The 20,268-nt window shown below is 39.2% G+C and overlaps 1 protein-coding gene across 1 annotated transcript in view; it reads left to right on the forward strand.

Moving 5' to 3' along the window:
- The first annotated feature begins 567 nt into the window (after window positions 1-567).
- The window catches only part of LOC139228006 (diphosphoinositol polyphosphate phosphohydrolase 1-like), an 88,038-nt gene continuing 68,337 nt past the window's right edge, over window positions 568-20,268 (forward strand). The window contains exon 1 of the mRNA XM_070859156.1: window positions 568-898. Coding sequence (XP_070715257.1) covers window positions 800-898 — 99 coding nt within the window. The 5' untranslated portion in view covers window positions 568-799. The remainder of the gene's footprint in view (window positions 899-20,268) is intronic.

The raw sequence follows: 20,268 nt of genomic DNA on the forward strand, positions 1-20,268 counted from the left end.
CTCATCATGTTTAAAAAGCACTTGGATGTGGACTTAAAGAGCCTACAGACCTAGTGCTGGAAGGTGGGCTTAGGCTGGGCCGAATGGCCTCCTCCTGCGTCGTAATTTTCTATGATTCTATGATAATAGTCCAAAATCTTTTGTAAAATAAGTTTACAACCGCACCATTTCCAGCATAAATGAACAGAATAGCAGAAACAAAACCCATACAAAGCAAAAATTGAACTAAAACTCGTGATACTTAAATAATAAGAGACACACACAATTATACATAAAAATAGCCCTGCTCTTTGTCTTCATACATTCGTATTCGAGACTGAGGGAGGGACTCCCGACAGACAGGGTCCGCTGCGCCTCCTACCGGCTTTCAGCGTCCATTGATTGAATCAGCGCTGAGGCGGCGTCTACCAAACTTGTTGTGGAAGGCGGTGAGTGGGGGCGGATCCCCCACGCCGCGCCGGGGACGTGATTGGTGAACGGCGCGCCGCCCGGCTCCCTGCTGGCCGCTGAGTGGCTGCGCTCGGCCAGAAGCCCCGCCTTGGTCCCCCGCGCCCTTTTGTTGTGCGGGTTTGGTTGTCGCGCGGTGCGGGTAAGATGGCGGCGTCGGTGGAGAGAATGGCTGTGGGAATATGAAGAGGCACAGCACATAGACTGTTGTCGGCGGCGTTTCCCCTCTGTCGTTGAAATTCACTGCAAGGATTTTTCTTCCCCCCCCCCCCTCTTTTCTTCGAAGTTTTTTTTAATTTAAAAAAAAATAATCGAGATAAGACAATAAACACAACAAAAAAAAATCATATAAATGATGAAATTAAAGCAAAACCAGACTCGGACTTATGATGGGGACGGTTACAAGAAGCGAGCGGCGTGTTTGTGCTTCAAAAGTGAGAGCGAAGAGGAGGTAAGGGGCTCTGGGACCTGGTTTGTGCGGCGCTGCGGGAGGTGGCGGACAGAGAGACAGTCTCCACGGGGCCCGGGGCCCAGGGCCCACACGTCTGCTCTCCACCTCGGCCTCTGCCCGGGGGGTGGAGGGGAACTCCCTCCCATGGATGGGCCTTAGTTATTGTTCTCCTGGAACTCTTCGTTTTCGTGCTGAATTTACTTAAAAATTCAGCAACCGATCACGTCGAGGGGATGGGATCTCTTGGAGGGATGCCACATGCACTTTGCTTTGTGCTAAAATTAACAGCACAAATGACACCGTTGGTGGAAGTGATCTGCGTTTAACGAATTGGTGGCATGAAAGTATTTTCTCCCATCGAACTTGAGGCAGTCCGGGGAGAACGTACTCGGCATTTGCTTATTTTAAGTGTCGTAAGGCTGCATAACCCACAATTTATGATTGAAATCGTTGCATTTGTCATCACAGGCGTGCGTACAAAAAATGCCTTTGTTTTCCTGCAATCCTATCGAGTTTTAAAATACATGTCCTGCGTTTTTATATTTGTGGATAACAATTTGCTGCTTACATGCAGTGTAGAGCACAATGGTGTCTTCATGCTACAAGTTGGTCATGGCAGCAAAGGCTGACTTCTAAATGGCAGGTGAACTGGCAGCTTTGCAAACAAGAAGGGGAAAAAAGGATAAGATAATTGTTGAATACCCGCAAAGTTTTTTTTTAAAGCTGTTCATTTTGCTAGCACATCTGTAATTCTTTGGTTTAATAAAATAGTGTATAAATTTAAATATTGAGAGAATTACATTGAATCAATATATTCGTGATGGCATTCAGTATTTGTATACATTTTTTTCTTAAGTGATTAGGACTTTGGTTTATCGAAAACAAATCTTGGTTGTTTTGGAAATATATTCTTGAAATTTTGCTGATTTTTCAATTACTTTCTGCCTTGTCTTGGCATATGGATATGTGCATTAAGCATCATGGTTGCTACAATCTTCCTGATTATCCAAGATCCAAGAAAGTTATTGCTTGTGTCTCCATTGGAGCAGAGAAATGGTCTCTTGACCCTTTCCAATCCACACATTATAATGCAAAGAATAAAAGATGGACTGGGAATGACTTGGCATTTGGATGATTATAAATTGCTTGAGTTTCATGTGGTTTGATAGTTAACTCAAATATGTTACAACTGCATAATAGATTCCCAATCATCTGTTCTCTGCTAGCATTTTTGAATATTAGGTGATAACTATCAAATAATGAAAATTGCTGAATTCCAGGCTGTTTTGTATTGTTTTAACACAATATGGATTAAAGTTGGGAATAGTTAGCTGTAGGTGAGACTGAGTTTCTTTGTATCTGGCCTAAATGGTAGCCAATACATGAAACTTGTTTCATCTCTATGCCAATGAAAGTCATCCTTTCTAGTTGACTTCCATCATTTGATGTCTGTATTCAGAAGTTACTTGTGTTAGAGGATTACTTGATGTCTGGACAGGCAGTGTATGTGAATTTGCAGAGGCAATAGTCAAATTCATTATACCTACTCTGGACTATTGGCACATTTGAATGGCTCAAGTTTAATATCTAACAATGTTAATTTCTTAAATTAATAATCTATTTGATCTTCAGATGGAATCTATCTTGAATGCTTGATAATTGAGTTGTGTTTTTTGTAATCTCTTCCCTGTTTCATGCTCTCTTTTCCATGTGAGGCAGATAAGGGAGCTTTGTGAAGTCATTTGCCTGCATAATATTCCATCATAGACTCTGAAAAGAGCCTTTTAAGATTTTTGGCTCATGTTTTTGAACAGTTGAAGTATTGTACTGTATTGCTTGTTACTTGCTGTGATTCTGTAATTGACGTAAATAAATGTTAGTTTTAGGTTGAACTTCCCAGTCGTCAGTCTGTGTAATATACTGGCTTTCAAAGTGGACAGGGAAGAGTGGTGGGCAGATCTTGTGCATAATGAGCAGATCAGCCATGATCTTATTGAATGGCGGAGCAGCTCGAGGGGCCGTATGGCCTACTCCTGTTCTTATTTCTTATGTTCTTATGATCCGGTGATACCATAGTATGCTATTCCATTCACAACGTGCATAAGTGCAAGTTTCAGTTCATATGGGACTCAGTTTACTTATGGAAGCTATCTTTGCTGCAGCTATAAATTAAATGTTAAGAGAAAGCCTGAACTGAAGCAATAATGACCAAAATGAGCTAAGGCTTTACATAGCAGACATGGAAAGTTTTTTTTGAGTTGAGTGGCCCATTTTGCTCAGAGCTGTCTCGGCCATTGCCAATAAACTTAGAATACAGTATAACTGCTCAGTGGTAACAGTAGAGCTATTGAGAAGCAGAAGGCTTCAAAACAATGCCCCTGTATCTGCACTGTAGAAAACGTTTAACTATGCAACCTGGTTATGTTACAGTAATTTACAATAATTGTCAACCAAGGTTGGGGTCTATAAATTCTTATTGACTTCTATCTCATCAATGCCTAAAAAATGAATAGCTGATGCACTCTTCGCTTCCTCCCCTGCCCCCAATGCCATTTTTATTCCAATGGACTAAGCAATCTGCAGCTGAGCATTCCCATCTATCTCCAGCTTGACCTTGTTTCCCAGGCAACCCTGAAACTAATGTATTACAATGCTGTTTGACAATGGCAACTGTAGAATTGTAGTTCATAGTTTGACAATACTGTAGTCAAATTCCTAGATGTTACAGCAAATTCCAGAAATATATGGAGAAACATAATATAGAAGCTTGTACTTTGTGCACAGCTTGCTGTCAAATACAATAAAAATCATGAGGAACCCAGCACTTTTGAATGCTGTCTATGATCTTGCAACTTTTGGAAGCAAGAAATATTTTTAAATGGATGCATAAAGGAATAGATGGTAACTATATAGCAAGTTTCAAAACCGAATGCTGGAGACCTCCCATACAGCTTTAAAGTTTTTAATTAAAATATTACCTAGTAGTAAATTGGAGTAAATTTTAATAGACCCAGCATCTTAAGTTGTCTTTAAAATTCCCTTTATTTGGAGATGATCTTTAGCATGTTTTGTTGCAATGTAAATAAATCAGGCAGTAGTATTGGTCTGTTGTTAGTACTTACATTTGATTGGCTGCCATTTCATTAAGCATTTGGAAGTAAAGCTTGAGTACTTTAACATATTTGTTAAAGTGAATTCAAGCTGGTTGTTTATAAATTTCAATAGATTACTTGTGACCAAAATTTGATGGTGAGTCTTTACTATATGCTGTTGTGGTAAGTTTCTTGCCATTGTGAAGTGTTACATGATTTTTCTTTCATCCTATCCATTGTCAGTAATAGTCCACAATGATGACCAAATGTTCTATAGTTTTGCTTCAACATCTGTATGTGGCTCATGTCTGGTTTGCAGCATCCATGGGTAAAACATGAATGTAGGGCTTAAACATTTTTGATGTGACACAACTACCAATGCGAAAGCATTTCACTGAGTAAATTTCTCTCTTTTTTCAAATCTTTTCAGCAACTGTCACCACCACCAATGTTCCCATTAATATCTTTTGGGTGTGCGGCCCATTCAAAATACCATGCATGCGTGGTTTGTCTAATTAAAAGCCAGTGCTGCAGAGCTCAAAGGGAATGTTGATCATCGCCCCATATCCATATAAATAACATTTACAATAAACTTAAACTGCAGTAGTTATGAAAACAAACTCTAAGATTTATTAAAAGTTCATTCATTGCACATTACAATATCTTCAACTTTTGCTTCCAGTATTTCTACAGTCTTGAGCTTGCCATTTTTCCTATTCCCAGAGTTCCCTTTCTTCTTGATAGCGTAGTATAATTTTATGTCGGCTTTTTGCTAGCAATCCATGTAGGAATTTTGATCCTCGCTGTCTTTCGTGGCTCCCTACATATGTGTAATCTTCCCCTCTGTATTGTCAGTGTTGGCATTTACTGAAACTGGTATATGCTGTAAATGTTCATCATGACATGGTTTGGATCACCTGCTCTGGACCAGGTTAGAAGGTGCAAGAATTCACCAAGCTGAGTCAAACAGTGTGTTGTAGAGCAGAGTTTCATTTATGTATTGGATGTAGTTTTGTCCCACCAGCTGTCAGTTACTTAGCAATGCACTGCTTGACCATGAGCAGTCGTGCAATGAACTTCACAAGATTTTGCAGTGATGCAATACTGTATGAGGACAAAGAGGTTTCCCCATACTCCTTTTTACTTCATAAGGAATTATCGGAGGCACTGATCGTGGTAGGGAAGGCACAGCAGGGAGGGAGTACAGTAAATGATTTTCCTGTTTTACATCCGTCTCCTATCTCTCTCTGCATGGTGGGGGCAGGGGAAAAATGAGAAGAGAATTAAAGCTCTGAATTTCTGTAATATTCTCTAACCATGAGCAGTACTGCAGGAGATACACTAGTGTTTACAAAATTTTGGTTGTAGCTGTATATTTTGATGCTTTACTTGCTGAAATCATTCAATTGAATTTTCATTAATTACAAAACTTGTACTGATCTTGTAAAAGAAGCTTCTTTCTCCTTCGGTGTCTCGGAACCTCTTCGGTTTTTGTGGCTGCAGAGAACCATTCTCCATGTTATACTTTATGCTAATACAGGTAAAAGATGTAAGCCAAGCATTTGCCCTTAAAAGATGACAGGCAAAACTCACATTGCACATTTTAGGTATGATTCATGATTATTGCAATAAGCAAAAAAGATTAATTGTAGCTGTGCAGTGGGCCTTGTGTGAAAGGAAATAAAGGATAATGTCGATGATTCAGTTTTAAAAAAAAAAAGAGACTATTGGATTGTGGACCTAGGAAATCTTCTGAGTTGGCACAGTATGTCATTCATAATGAGTTGAACATCGTTTTTTTTTAACCTCGTGATGCAAGTATTTTGACTCACTGAAGCAGATCAGCGCATTTAGCCGGCCAGTCGGAGAAGTTGGACTTCTGACAGTAGATTGGGAGAAAATGCGTCCCCTGGTGGCGGTCCTGTGGAGGCCAGTAAGTTTATTTTTGCCAAGACCTGCATTTTGGAAGTTAGTAGCTTTGGAATAAAATAAAAGTGCTTTGTGGGGTAAAAACTGTGTAGTCACTAGCTGTTATCATCTGTTGTGCTTGATACTGCTCCAGCAAGCCAAGAGAGAAAATAAACTCAAGCCGATTTCGTGGAAAGGATTCAAATGTGGTAACAAGTAGTGAAATTCATGATTGTTGGGAAAATTATTTTTTATATATGTGTAACTGCTAGTTAGCCAGCAGCAGAAAAAGTGTGGACTGCAACAGAAAGCTGAGGAGAAATCTGGACCATGTGAGGGCATCGGAAATAGTTAGGCAAAAGAATGGTGGGCTTCAGTGGAAATGGCAAGAAATTATTTTGGAGTGGATTAAGACATTGATAATGATGAAAATAAATGGCATGCATTTGGTATGTTTCACTGGCCCCAAAAAATCCAGATAATAAAACCTCGTTCAATATTCACTTTTTCCTCTTTAGAAAACAATCCTTAGTTCATGTTACAGTATTTAGCAATGCAGATCAGGAAAAAAATTGATCAAACTTAAGTCGCATTTGTCATGACATTTTATTTGTCTACATCAAATGTTTAGATAGTCCAAATTACCTTCGAACTTAATGAAATTTAGGTATGTTGAATATTACAAAGTCCATGGTACAGTTACTAAGGCAATATTTGAGCCATATATTTCAAATAATATGAAAATGCTACTGATTTGAAAGGTTCAAAGACTGGTTGGAAGTGTGGGTGCATCCTGTATACATAAATTAAACTGCCATAATAACGAAATGGCAGTGCATTTATTAAAGCTGATTTTATGCAATCATTAGTGTGTATTTGTAAATAATATATATTATCCATCAGTATTCTGTTTTCTAGCTAAGCTAGGAATATTGGGAGTTCATCTAGTACAGTCATTTTTTTTTGAAGTACATAAATTTAGTATAGAATCTTACAGAAGATCCTCAGAGTTCTCGGCACCATGCATAACTGGTTTTCAAAAAAGGGGAGGCGAATCGAGCTTCAGACCTGCTAAATATGTTGTTAGCTGTGAGATCAGAATTCGTGGCTGAGACTTTGTTCAGTGTTTCAGTTCCACCTATTCTCAATTGATACTATTGTGTTCTCCAGTCCTTCTGGGATTTTTAATTGAATTCTCAGCTTGCTCCAAGGATATGATTTCTCTAATTGCAAATTCTCTGCTTTACTTCCTGGTGTCTGCATATCTTCCTTTCTCACAGCACTGAAACAGCCTTAACTAAAGTCATAAACAACATCTGTAACTGATGCTTTATCTTTCCTTGACCTCTCTAGCAGTTGTCCACGTGACTGGGTTGGCAATGCCATCTTCCTCCAGTGCCTTTCCTCAACTGTCCACCTTCATGGGACTACCCTTGCATGGTTTGTTTCGTACCTATCCGAATGTAGCCAGCACAATTCAGCAATTGCTATTCTTCCTGTTGTATTGTGACCACCTGAGTTCCCTCAGGATCTATCTTTGCTCCCTTCTTCCTTTGTGAAATGCTACACTTTTTAGAGTCATCATCCACAGGCAGGATCCACTTTCCACATGTTTGCGATAACACCCAACTCCACCTCGCAACAGTTTCCCTAGATTTCTTAACTGCTTCTGTACTACAGCGTATAAGACACTTTTTTCAATATCCAGTCTTGAATACTTCCAGTTCCACTCAATAGGACAGGAATAGGTCATTCAGCCCTTCGAGCCTGTTCCGCCATTTAGTTAGACCATGGCTGATCTGTACCGCAACTCCATTTAATCACCATTGCTACATATCCCTTGATATGGTATCTAACAAAAATCTGTTTGGTAAGATATTCTTAGATAACTTGGCTGGATCTAATCTGAAATGAAAGATTTTTCTGACATCAGCTGCTGTACATACAATTAAAAGTATTTTTTAAAAGAGATGTGAAATTGGGCTTTAATTTGCTGTGGGAGTGAATCTAACGGTGTCTGCCATTTGTTAGACTTGCCCTTGCACGCTTAGTTTTTTTGGGCCCAAGTTTCCACATGATTTGCGCCTGATTTTTAGGAGCAACTGGTGGAGAACGGACTATCTTAGAAATCGCAATTCTCCACATTTTCTTTTTCTGCAGTTCTAGTCAGGTAGAACAGTTCTACTTTGGAACAGAGTTTTTTCTTCAAAAGGGGGCCTGTCCGGCCACTGACGCCTGATTTCAAAGTTTCCACAGTGAAAACTTACTCCAAACTAAGTTAGAATGGAGCAAGTGAAGATTTTTGTAGAACTGAAAAAACCTGTTCTACACATTAAAAAATCAGGCACAGGTTACAAATTAGGCGTCCAGAACGAGGTGGGGGGGGGGTGAAGGGAAGTCATTAAATTCTACAATAAATCCTTATTTATACTTCTACAAATATTATACAAATAAATCCAACCTGAATAAACATTTATGAGCAAAGAAAAGATTAAATAAACCATCTTCCTACCTGTGTGAAAGTGCTTCAGGCACAGAGAATGCTGCAGTCAGCCTGAGGCGCCCGTTCTTCCCGTGGCGGGGGGGGGGGGGAGGAGAAGGAGAAGGAGAGGAAGAGGAGGAGACAGTGAGAAGGCTGCAAGTGCTGATGTGCTGATGGCAATGTGCTTTTATTAAAAAAATGTTCAAAAATTAAACAGCTACAAAGAACTACAAAAATGGCCGAGTGCCATTGTTTTTTTCACACTGAGCATGCGCGAACGCTCCAACGCGCACGCGCAGCGTTGCCAGCAGGAAAAAAACTAATTTAAATAGTACCCGCCCCCTCCCACTTACAAAATCGGCGTGAGTGTAGGCTCTGCCCCCCTGGGCGCCGCGTCAGGCAGACGAGCTGCAGAACGCTCCAGAATCGAGATTTTTTTTTAGGCGCCGTTTAGCGCCGTTTTTTATCGTGTGGAAACTTGGGCCCTTTGTGTGGCAAGTTGCCGAAAGTTCAAGCAGATAACATTGCAGCGAGGTCCAGGCAGCCAGGACCTGACTGAACAATGAGTATTTATATAGTGCCTTTAATGTAGTAAACATCCCAAGGTGCTTCACAGGAGCGTATTCAAACAAAATTTGACACGAAGCCACATAAGGAAATATTGGGGCAGATGACCTAAAGCTTGGTCAAAGAGGTAGGTTTTAAGGAGTGTGGAGAAGTTAAGGGAGGGAATTCCAGAGCTTCGGACCCTGGCAGCTGAAGGCACGGCTGCCAATGGTGGAGTGATTAAGAACCGGGCAAGTAACTGTATTTCTTCAACCAATCGATTGCAGGATTGTGAAATTAACAGTGTAAGCACTGAGAAGGAAGTGTAAATTAGAGTGGGTGGATCCAATACCAAATCACGTACAGAAAGATAAATAAAGGGAAGGCAAGAAAGATTGGATTGCGGGAGAGAAAAGGGAGAAGTTAAAAATAAATTAAATTTAAAAAAAAAAAAAAAAAAAAAATTTTTTTTGAAGGAATGAGAGTAATAGTTAATTTTCGGTGCCAGAGCGGTTGCGTGGCAGTAATTAACACTCATCACATCATAAAAAGGGTACTTGGACTGAAATGGACAAGACTTAACTTTCCATGGTGAGTTTTGTTCATATCTACTGCGTAAATGATAGGAACTTCACGCTGTTTACTATACAGGTGCAACGTCCCGAATCCGGAACTGCGAAAACCGTAATTGTCCAAAAAACAAACATTTTACACATAGCTGATGGAGTCGGAACTATTGTCTGAAATCTGGACATTTTTGAGGCAAAACTCAAAATCCAGCAGGGATTCGGTTAAGGATTCCGGATTTTAGCCAAGAAAATCAAGTCTGAAATCCGGAATCCTCGACCGATTTCGTGCCGTATTTTGGGTTTTGCCGGATTTTTGACCTTGCCGCTCAAAACCCAGCACTGACTCGGTCGAGAATTCCGGATTTCAAACTTGATTTTCTTGACTGAAATCCTGAAAAACCCCAAAACAGGAACGGACTGCGTTCTGTGAATTCCGGATTCCAGGCAGCAAGATGCTGTTTTGACAAAGCTAACGATGGAGTGATGCATCTTGCACAGCAATTTATGGATTACCGCACATCTGCCTTCACCTGAAGTTGCTATAGAATTTGTGCATAAACAATGCTATTATTGTGTCCATTTTTTTTACCGCAAATTATGGACCATTGCTATTGGACGCTACAGATTTGAACAGTTTTTTTGTTACTTTGATGTTTGATCGCCATTTTAAAATTGACTAGAAAACTGCAACAAATTTCTGAAAAGTAAATGTAGGCACATGGCAATTGGAGAGACTTTGCAGTATCTGAACCTGATCATAATTTCACATCCACCAAGTGATAGCTAAAATCTGAGCTTGATTGATTTAAAAAATATATGTAGAGCTCTAGGTTTTGAATGTGTTCAGCAAGTAGCTTCAAGTTTCCCCAGACAGACTCTTTTTGAATATATTTAGCTCAGATTGTAAGTACAAATTGTGCTCCTGAAATTCACAACCTTTTGTTTGTCACATTGATGGAGTTATGGCAGGAGCTTGCTTTCTTGACCAAATCAGCACACTTTGTTTAAGAAGTACTAAGCATTATTTGACACCAAAACCACTTTAACACCGACTTGCAATTTGGAAGATGCAAGTCTGAACGTTTATAAATGCACATAATGCTAACCTAGAGCGTTTACTAAGTCAGCAGTACACATTAGTCAGTACCAACCATAGTATGTTAAATGCTCATGGAAGTTTTAAAAACAAAATCTAAACAGCCAAGCCCCTCATAAATAATCAAGTTTGTTTGCATTTTTTCAATGTAGCAACTGGATGTCGATATTAAATTTAGGTAGCAACGGATTCACTTTTTCAGTCAAATTTATATGTGCAAAGGATAGGGTAATTGTTAAACTAGCTAATCTAAGCTATTTACTTGTATTGTTTAATGATTAAAGCACAATTGACCGAGGCCTCAGCAGGTTTAACTCTTGGCTTTAGAATCGTGTTAGTTCATAGGAATCAAAAGGAGGCTGGGAATTCAGGAGGTGTATAATAATAAATGTACAAAATCTTGTGTGAGACTTTAAGATTGTGTCAGGAAATGATAACCTGCTCATTGCCAGTCAACAAGTGGCAGAATTATGGAAATTTGTTTCAAAGGTCACATTGGGACGGAATACTTGATCTGAGATTGAATAATTCAATGAAAAATTGAAGAATCATGATATTGCTTTGACAAATATGTTGCCCCTCTGTTGTCATGAGGTGGCATTTGTAATTCTGTGCATCAGGGTTTCAGTTAAGTGTCCAAACAGGGTTTCTATGATGATTAATTTATCCTTTGCTCAAAGCTTGAAGATGGACTGACTGTTTTGGAAAAGTTACATTTGTTACCTTGTATGCGCTGAATTCTCATGAGGCATTTCCTCAAAATCCATAACAATGGTTCAGATAACGCTTATACCAGCAATCGTTTTAACAGTCAAAAGAATGGACTAGATTTTGGGTATAGGCCCAATTCTTGCTGTTGTAATTAACCATCTTCCAATAAGCCTGTTGTGACAGTAGGAATTCACGCAAGGAATCTGGTTTCCTGTAATAATGATCTCGATTTACAAAGATATCAGTCAGTACTTGATAACGCAGTTACCAATTCAGGCAATGTTACTTTAAGGAAATACCATCTTGTGCTATTCCTGTCATTCTGCAAGGAATTGTATTAAAGTTACATTGTTTGAGCTGAGAAAGTTATTGACCATTGCTTTATAGCAGCATAACAAAAGCAGTTTGTCTTAAAATCTGCTGAGTATTCATCTTCAAAATTGCAAGATTGTCTTATTTCGAACAAACTAACTTAGCAAACCAAACAAACTTTCTGAAATTTGTCACTAGTAGTAGCTGCATTTAGGATCTTGAGTGCACAATTCCCCATGTGGCCTCTTTGAACTTGCAGTGGAGTAGAACATTACTTTTGTGGGAATGCTGGTTCAAGAGAACATTGTGCTGCTATTCAGGCCCACTGGTGTTTAGAATTGTATTGCTGCATTGCCAGGTTCATGTTACTGGCGACACACACTGAGTGTTTGGGTCTCGCAAGTAATCTGACTTGATAATTTATGGATTGTGATCAGTTCTATGTGGGGGATATGATCACTATCATTAATTATGTTTAGGCAATACTTTAGGTTAGCAATTATTGGATAAAAATGTATGTAAATATTTATTTTAAAAGACTTTTTGGTGCAAAAAAATTCTTGTTGAATTTCTTTCAACTCTTTCTCCTCACACACACACACACACACACACACACTATTTGTAGACGGTGTGTGTGTCAGTTTTTCATGGCAAATGACATCATTAATTTTCTGGTTTTCCCCTTGTGGCAAAAAAACAGTTGTTATAGGATTTCAATTTATTCCAATGGTCTGGCCTTTACTAATTTTTTTTTTTGCAGATCCTGGGTCTCGGGCCAATTTAGATAAATGTACTTGTATCACTGGTGTGAATGTGCGGTGCAGGAAGATCTAGATGAATTCTTCAGCCTCAGCTCTCCTCCGTGCCACTCTTGATATGGAAAATTCATATGGTTGCGCATGATGCACGATGAAGTTTGGGATGGACTACATTTATCCCAATGTGTAATGGGTGTCATTTCTTCAGAAAACCATCAATTGTAAGTCGATGTGAATTAATAAGTGGAGGCATTTAACCTCTGATATTTAAGTCTCTCAAACTTTAAGCTGAGCATGTGTCCCTACAATTCTCTCCTGTACTCGTATCTTGAAGAGCTCCTTGCAACATTAACCCAATTGGAGCTCATGTAGCAATGAGATTTGCATATAGGTTTACCTGCCATTTTGAATCAGTGAAGTCATTTTTTGTGGTCTTATTACATGGCTATAAAGGATAAGTGAGCTTTACTGACTGATTTTCCCATATGTTGCTTAATTTGAATCAACTGTTAATCTGATTTTTTTTTTTGAGCAAGAAACACTTCCTGTATGGTTTGTTTTAAATTATCTAATTCAACTTGCTGGATAATTCCATTTTTTTTTCTAGCAGTGACTTGGAATTGACAGAAGTAGATTGTAGTTTCAATCAATCTTAATTCCATTTTGATTGTGGGATCAAGGGGATGTATTGCTGTCATGTTGAGGGTTGGGGAAGTGTGGGAAAGAGCAGAGACATTTTTATGGAAATTCCTTGATGCTTCTGTATGGAGTAGAAAGCTGCAAAAGTTTATCATTTGGAGACCAAGGATTATTGGTGATTTTGGTTTCTTGAGGTAAATCTGAGCCAATGATTTTTAAGTGGCCAGCTAAGCGCCATCGGTTTGGGTCTGATGATTTTTACTTTTGATTAAACTGCTTGTCACCTGATGCAATAATCTGACCTAAAGTACAGCATATCTTCTTCATTCTAAAAGCACTTTAAAGGAGCTCCTGATGTTGCAGTTACATCACTACAAGAAGTAGACTTGTAAACCTTTATACTGTACGACTACTTTGGGGAAGTTTATGGTCCTGAAACTTAAAATAAACTTTATTCTTACTACTGTAATTCTTAAAGATTTGAATTTTAGAACATATAAACTTTATAGATGGTTAGTGCAATACTTTTTTTATTAAGTTAATCTGTTATTTTTGTTCATGTATAACTTAATTTTTTTGTGTAGTGAATTACATTTTTTATCTCTGCTCTTCTGGATGAGTTGACCAAGCCAATGGCAGAAGTTATTGGTGGTGGTGCTGTTTGGCAGATCTTTTTTAAATTTGTGGCTAAGCAATAAGAAATATGGTCAGACAAGAAGTCAAAATAACCGATGACCGATGACTTCACAGTGATAATTGTGCTGTCCTGAACCATGAGAGCTAATTTTGAGCAGTTTACAAACCTCAGTGGAAAAGAGTTTTTGGTGATTGTGTTATCATGTGCCTTTTAGAAAAGGTCTGATTTTGGGTACGGTAGAATAGTCATGAAGATACCTGGTTCCTGCACTTGTGTGGGCATCACTTAGATCAGTACATGTCAGCGATGGGATAGAAGGAGCACCATAGTCAGTGCTAGAACAGTATTCTAGGCAAGAAGGGGGCAAAAATGCCGTGCAACTCCATCCAGCTGTGTCACCGAGTGTTTGGAAATTGAAGTGCCCATAAGCTTCCAAAGTGCAGTCCTGGACAGATGGCTGAAAGATGCAAAATATTTTCTTGCAGGGAGGGAAAAGCCAAATGGACTGCTCTCCTGCCTCTCCTGTCAATTTGTTTCTTAATAGCAAAAGCACATGCCTGAGCGCAGGTTCTTGTTTATTGGTGAGGATGGAATATGGGTCCTTTTTTTTTTGTAATGACCCCTCAAATAATTGTCGTCCTATCTCTCCTGATGTTCAGATTGCTCTAATACTGATGCTCTGATCCACATCTTGGCCCCGTTCTCGCCCTGCTTTGTGTTCGTCCTGCTTTGTCAATTTCAACAATAAGGGATACTCCTGAATTGTAAAATCTTTTACACCAAGCTTGTACTGGAAAAAGCCTACAGTGGATCCCTTGATGTCTGTAGAGTTCAGAGCAGTAGAATTGGTGATTTAAGAATTGTCCAACTGCTTTAGTGTACATTTGTGCTTCTTAAACTTCAAATGTTACTGATTTGTCAGGAAAGGTTAAGAATCCATGTTTTGGAACAACCTCACCATGCTTTGGTTGGTAAGCGCAAGGTAACTGTTGATTCATAGTCCATTGTTTCTGCCATAAAATTGCTTCTGAGTTTCATGTATCTCAAAGAAAGTATACTTTGTGCCTACATGTGACTCTAGTCCCACACTATATGGTTGATTCTGAAATGGCCTAGTAAGTCACTCAATTGTAAAACAAATGCTAAAAGGCCCACCACAATCTTCTGAGTAGCAGCAACGGAACCCACATTCTGAATATAAATATATTTTTTTAAAACTCATCCTTTTATTCAATGAACCTACACCACAGTTACCTGGAACAAATTTGCTTTCACCAAGCATTATTGACTTGAGCTGACTGCTCATGTGAACAAGTACTTTAGCACTCTGTTTCCTTTCGGTCTTCAGAGTTTCACAGCTAGATTCTGTGTTTTGTTATGTTAGTAAATGAGGAAGAACTGTAACATTTTGTAAGGCAGAATTTATTGCCATTATAATGAATGAGCCAGTTTAGGTAATTGTATGTATTCATTGTGTAAACATAAAATAATCAGGCAAAGCATCAAAACAAAAATTAAAGCAGAAAATTCGGTAAATACATAGTAAATCCAAAGGAAAAGAAAAGGAAGGGTCAACAATTTGGCTGTGGAAACTGTATCGGAACCCTTTGTGAGTGATGTGTTAAACATGAGCCTATCTTTCTCTTTTTGGACATCTATGGATCTACTGTTTACTTCAGCATTTTCTGTTATTTGATTTCATGTTGTGTAATGTTCCTTTTCATCATCATTTAAAATAAAACTATTTCTGGTTGTCTTGACATTTTTGTTTGCTAAGTGTCAGACTTGCAAATTTTAATGGAAAATGTTGACAGCCTATGAATTTGACTGATCCTGTTGACCTGCTTGCTGTGTGATGTATTGTAGTATAATATGCTGCCGCAATGCTTTTGTAATTGGGGCCTATTCAAGTGCGCCGTGTCAGAAAATTACTGCCTTTATAAAAAAAAAAAATTCTAATTGCCTTTAACAACTATCTATTAAATGTACCCCCCTTTTTCTCCTCTTAAATGTAGCAAGGGTTTCAAAGCCCAAAAGTCTTTAGGTTTGGCAGTATGCACTTGGGTTATGTTTAATGATAAAGTACATATTCTAAAGATCCATATTGTCCCTGAACTTGAGTTTTACTTTTTGTCCAGTAATTAGCAAGCAGTGGTTGGTTGTTTTATTGGCGGTAGTTCTGACTCATTCATAATTTGATGTTTGACAATCCAGAGATGGTCATGGAGTTGAGGGATGTGGTTGAGAGCTAGAGTTGGTTGGTAGGATGGAACCTTGGAATACTCAGAGATGACTGCACAAGAAGGATAAAGGAGCCATTACTCAAGAAGCACTGGCTATATTGGGACAATTAAGAGAGGGACCATGGTAGAGGAGGATGGAGTGGTCAGCCGAGTTAAACATTGCAAAGAAGTCGAGGAGGGATAGCATACTGTGGTAGCAGTCACAAAAGTTGGCTTAGTAAGTGTGACCAGACTGAGGGGATTTAAGTAGGGAGCTGTGTGAAAAGTAAGAACGTGTAGTTATAAAGGTAAGCACAGAGTTGGGAGGCATCACTGCATTCCAACCTTGGACATTAAAGGGAAGTTGGGGATTGGGTGATAATTGAAGGGACTGGGTGGGGCAAAAGTACTTTTCTTTGGGGGTGGGAGTTGGTATTTTGAGCCCAGAACTATGATTCAAAACAAAAAGCAAAATATTCCATATGCTGGATGTCTGCTAAGCATTTTGAGATGTTTTTTGTGTCTTTGTGTACATTTGTATCTTGATCAGCATGAAGAACCACTTCTGTAAAAAGCCCTTCCTATCTACGAACTTGTGATTTTGCAGAATACCTGATACTGTAATATTGCCCAATGGTTGAACAGAAACTCACGTTGCTGTGTTTATATGACATGAATCCTGTTGTGATCTACTTCACACAACAAAGAATATACCGTGACCATGGTTTAGTATAGAAACTGTGGAACAAGTTTATTAAGTAACTCGTGAGCAAATTATACTGCACAGAAGGAGGCCAATTAACCCACCGTGCCTGTGCCGGCTCTTTGAAAGAGCTTTTCAATTAGTTACACACTCCTGCTCTTTCCCCATAACCCTGCAAATTTTTCCTTTTCAAGCATGTATACAATTCCCTTATGAAAGTTACTATTGTTTGCTTCCACCACCCTGTACAGCAGTTATTTAGTATTTTTACATGACTGAACTTGCACTTCTCTGGTACAACAGTCGCAGAAGATTTAACATTTTGCTATTCTACTACTAATATTATACCTGGACTAACATCAGTACTGTAACTCTTGTATGTGATGGTTTGTAATGGCCTATGGAGTTCCATTAGACAACATCCAGATGAGCAATGGTACAGATAACAAGCAATGTGTGAACAATGATTTTGCAATATGACCTTTTATCTTCAGGGCATCAGTCACTGGTAGATAACTTGGTTAGTACTTGAACACAGCTATCCAGAAGGAAAGATTTTCTAAAATATTTATCTATAGACTGTTGGCCAAGCAGAAGATAATGATAAAAGCCTTTGAGCAATGCTGATGGCTTTACAATTAACACATTAAGATATTAAGCTCGTATAGACTCAATTAACTGACTCTTTGTAGAACAAAACAAGCAACCTAATAGAGGCCTTTAAAATTATGAAGCGGTTTGATAAGGTAGACTTAGAGAAGATGTTTCCACTTGTGGAGGAGACTAAGCAAACTTGAGCCACAAATAATGGTCACCAATAAATTCAATAGGCAATTCAAGAGAAACTTCTTTACCCAGAGAGTGATAAGAATGTGGAACTTGCTACCACAAGGAATAGTTGAAGCGAATAGCATAGATGCACTTATGGGAAGCTAGATAAATGCACGAGGGAGAAAGGAATAGAAGGATAAGCTGATTGGGTTAGACGAAGCAGAGGGTGGGGCAAGGCTTGTATGGCGCATAACCGGCAGCTAGGCTAGTTGGGCTGAAGGGCCTGTTCCTGTGCTGTCGACTCTTTTTGTAATTTTGTATAAAACAAGGCTGCAATTGAAGATCAACAAATGAAGCATTCCATCTTCTAAGCAGTTTTTGAGTTTCCTGAGAGCATTGTATATTCAGTTAGTCTAGCAGTTGGAGTAATATAAATGTAACGTGACTTGCCCCTTTCATAGTCTATATTTTCTTTAATATATATTTAATAGTTCAAAATGCACTGACACACTCCTCAAGACATGGCTTAATAATAAAGTCGCCATAACATGGAAGTTCCTTTTTAAATTATGCCATACGGAAGCTATATTATCCTATAAATAAAATAATTCATATCAATTTGAATTCCATGTCCCACTCCACAAAGAAATTAGTGTAACTCAGTCATTTGAGAAATGCAGTTCATTTTACAGCTGAGGTGAACATTATAACAATTTAATGTGCAGTATCCTTCAATGTAATGTAAATGTAGGATCTTCTCAAAGGCATGTAAATTCTGATGCTCAATTCTTATGGTGCATGCCCAAGTGAGTAAGATTAATAGAAGCTCAATTTTCTTATCCCTTTTATTCAGTGAACGATAGGAAAAAAGCCAGCATGTATGTTTAAGTTAAATAAGAAAGAAATACTTGCATTTATATTGCACCTTTCATGACATGATGACATCCCAAAGCTCTTTACAGCCAGTGAAGTACTTTTGAAGTGTACTCATTGTTGTGATGTAGGAAACCCAGCAACCAATTTGTACACAGCAAGCTTCCACAATCAGCAATGTTTTGGTGATGTGGGTTGAGTGATACATATTGGCCACGAAAACAAAAACAACTAAAGTTTGTTAGCAGTATAGCTGTATTTTTCTTCAGGCTGTATAAGATGACTGAACAAATAGCCTGCCATCTTTCAGATTCCATGTCGGCATTGATTGAACTTTATAAATAAAACTCAATGACCAAGATTTTCCTTACTTCGGCGGGTCCAGGACAGGCGACGTCTGTGGCGGGTCCCGACTCTGCTGCTGGTTCCATCCCGCTCTGGCAAATTATTTTATGTTGGTGGGGCTTGTTAAGCCCGCCCAGAACGTTTCCTGGTCCAATTAGAAGAAGCGGGTCTGGTGACGTCCTTCACTTACCGACTTTCTTTTAACATTTGTGCTGTCAGTGTTCTACAGCATTGGAGAGCTGCAAACACTGACGGTGACTGTACAGAGGTACAGGGCTGTCATTACTCCCTTCATATGCTTATGGAGGGAGTTATGGCACACAGTGAGGTCCTCTTCCCTGCTGATGGGCAAAAGAGATCTCCCCGGGAGATCAACACAGCCTGTCATCAGGAGGACCTGGATGCTGTGGCACAAACCTTTCAGTGATGTCATTAGATCATGAAACGAAACCCACACTCTCCTTCATCCTGCTGTGTGCCTCGTCACATTCTCATCAATCTGCTTTCCCTATCCTACTCTTGCACATCCTTACTCACACCAACTTAGCTTGCAACTCCACCCATTCATCTCTCTCTCATCATTCTCCCCCCCACCCCCCCCAATCTCACTGGCCACCCCTCACATTCTGTCACACATCCTAGTGCAATCAGACCAACTAACGACACTAGCCACATGAGTGTTTTAACTAATGTTCATGTAAACGTTCTGTTAATGTGCTGTCAAACATTGAAACCTTTATTTTCTGTTCTTGGACAGATTTGTGTGCACCTTTTGGAAGTGGCTTAGTGAGTTCCAGTGAGTGGTGAGACACAAATGTAGCCCCACGCAATGATGTGTGTGAAAGGAATGGCTTGGACATTGTAGGGATGATTTATGGTGTTGGTGGGGGGGTTGGTGCCAACCTGGCGACACATGTGACAGCCAGGGTGTACCGTGTCAAATGAAGTAAATCTGGCCATGGTGAGGCCAGCCCTGGCCTTCCGGACAGCAATGTGGTCAGGTGCTAATGCCCTCTGTCCTGTACAGCATCAGGTGATTGCGGGAAAAGTTGGTGTTGGGGCTGATTATGGTGGGATTCTAAGGACCAAGGTGAGAGTATAAAGGGCACACATGTTGATGGAATAGATGGCAGGTAAGTAGAGATGATGGAAGCATTCTGTCAATGGTGAGAGAGTTTTTCAGAAGGCATTTGACAAGGTGCCACATAAAAGGTTACTGCACAAGATAAAAGTTCACTGGGTTGGGGATAATATATTAACTTGTTGTTGCCCAAAACTCTTTAGGTATGTAGACAGTTTACGTAGTAGGTATTTAGGGCTCCAGTTTCGGCCTGAGTTGCTCCTATTTTTTTTGGAGCAACTAGCTTAGAATGGAGCATGTTAGAAATTGCAATTCTCGGCATTTAGTTTGCTCCAGTTCGAGTGAATTAGAATAGTTTCATTTTAGAATAGATTTTTTTTTTCAAAAGGGGACGTCTCCAGCCACTTGCGCCTGTTTTGTAAGTTTAAGCAGCGAAAACTTATTCCAAACTAACTTAGAATGGAGTAAGTGTAGATTTTTGTACGCTCCAGAAAAACCTTGCCTACACTTTATAAATTAGGCATACGGAATGAGAGATGGGGGGGTGAGGGGAAGGGAAGTTTACAAGCATTCAACACTTCACTTACAAATAAAGAGCCATCATCAATAATAAATGATAAATCAA

This window comes from Pristiophorus japonicus, chromosome 17 (genome assembly GCF_044704955.1).
Source record: "Pristiophorus japonicus isolate sPriJap1 chromosome 17, sPriJap1.hap1, whole genome shotgun sequence".
In the NCBI taxonomy this organism is placed as follows: domain Eukaryota; kingdom Metazoa; phylum Chordata; class Chondrichthyes; family Pristiophoridae; genus Pristiophorus; species Pristiophorus japonicus.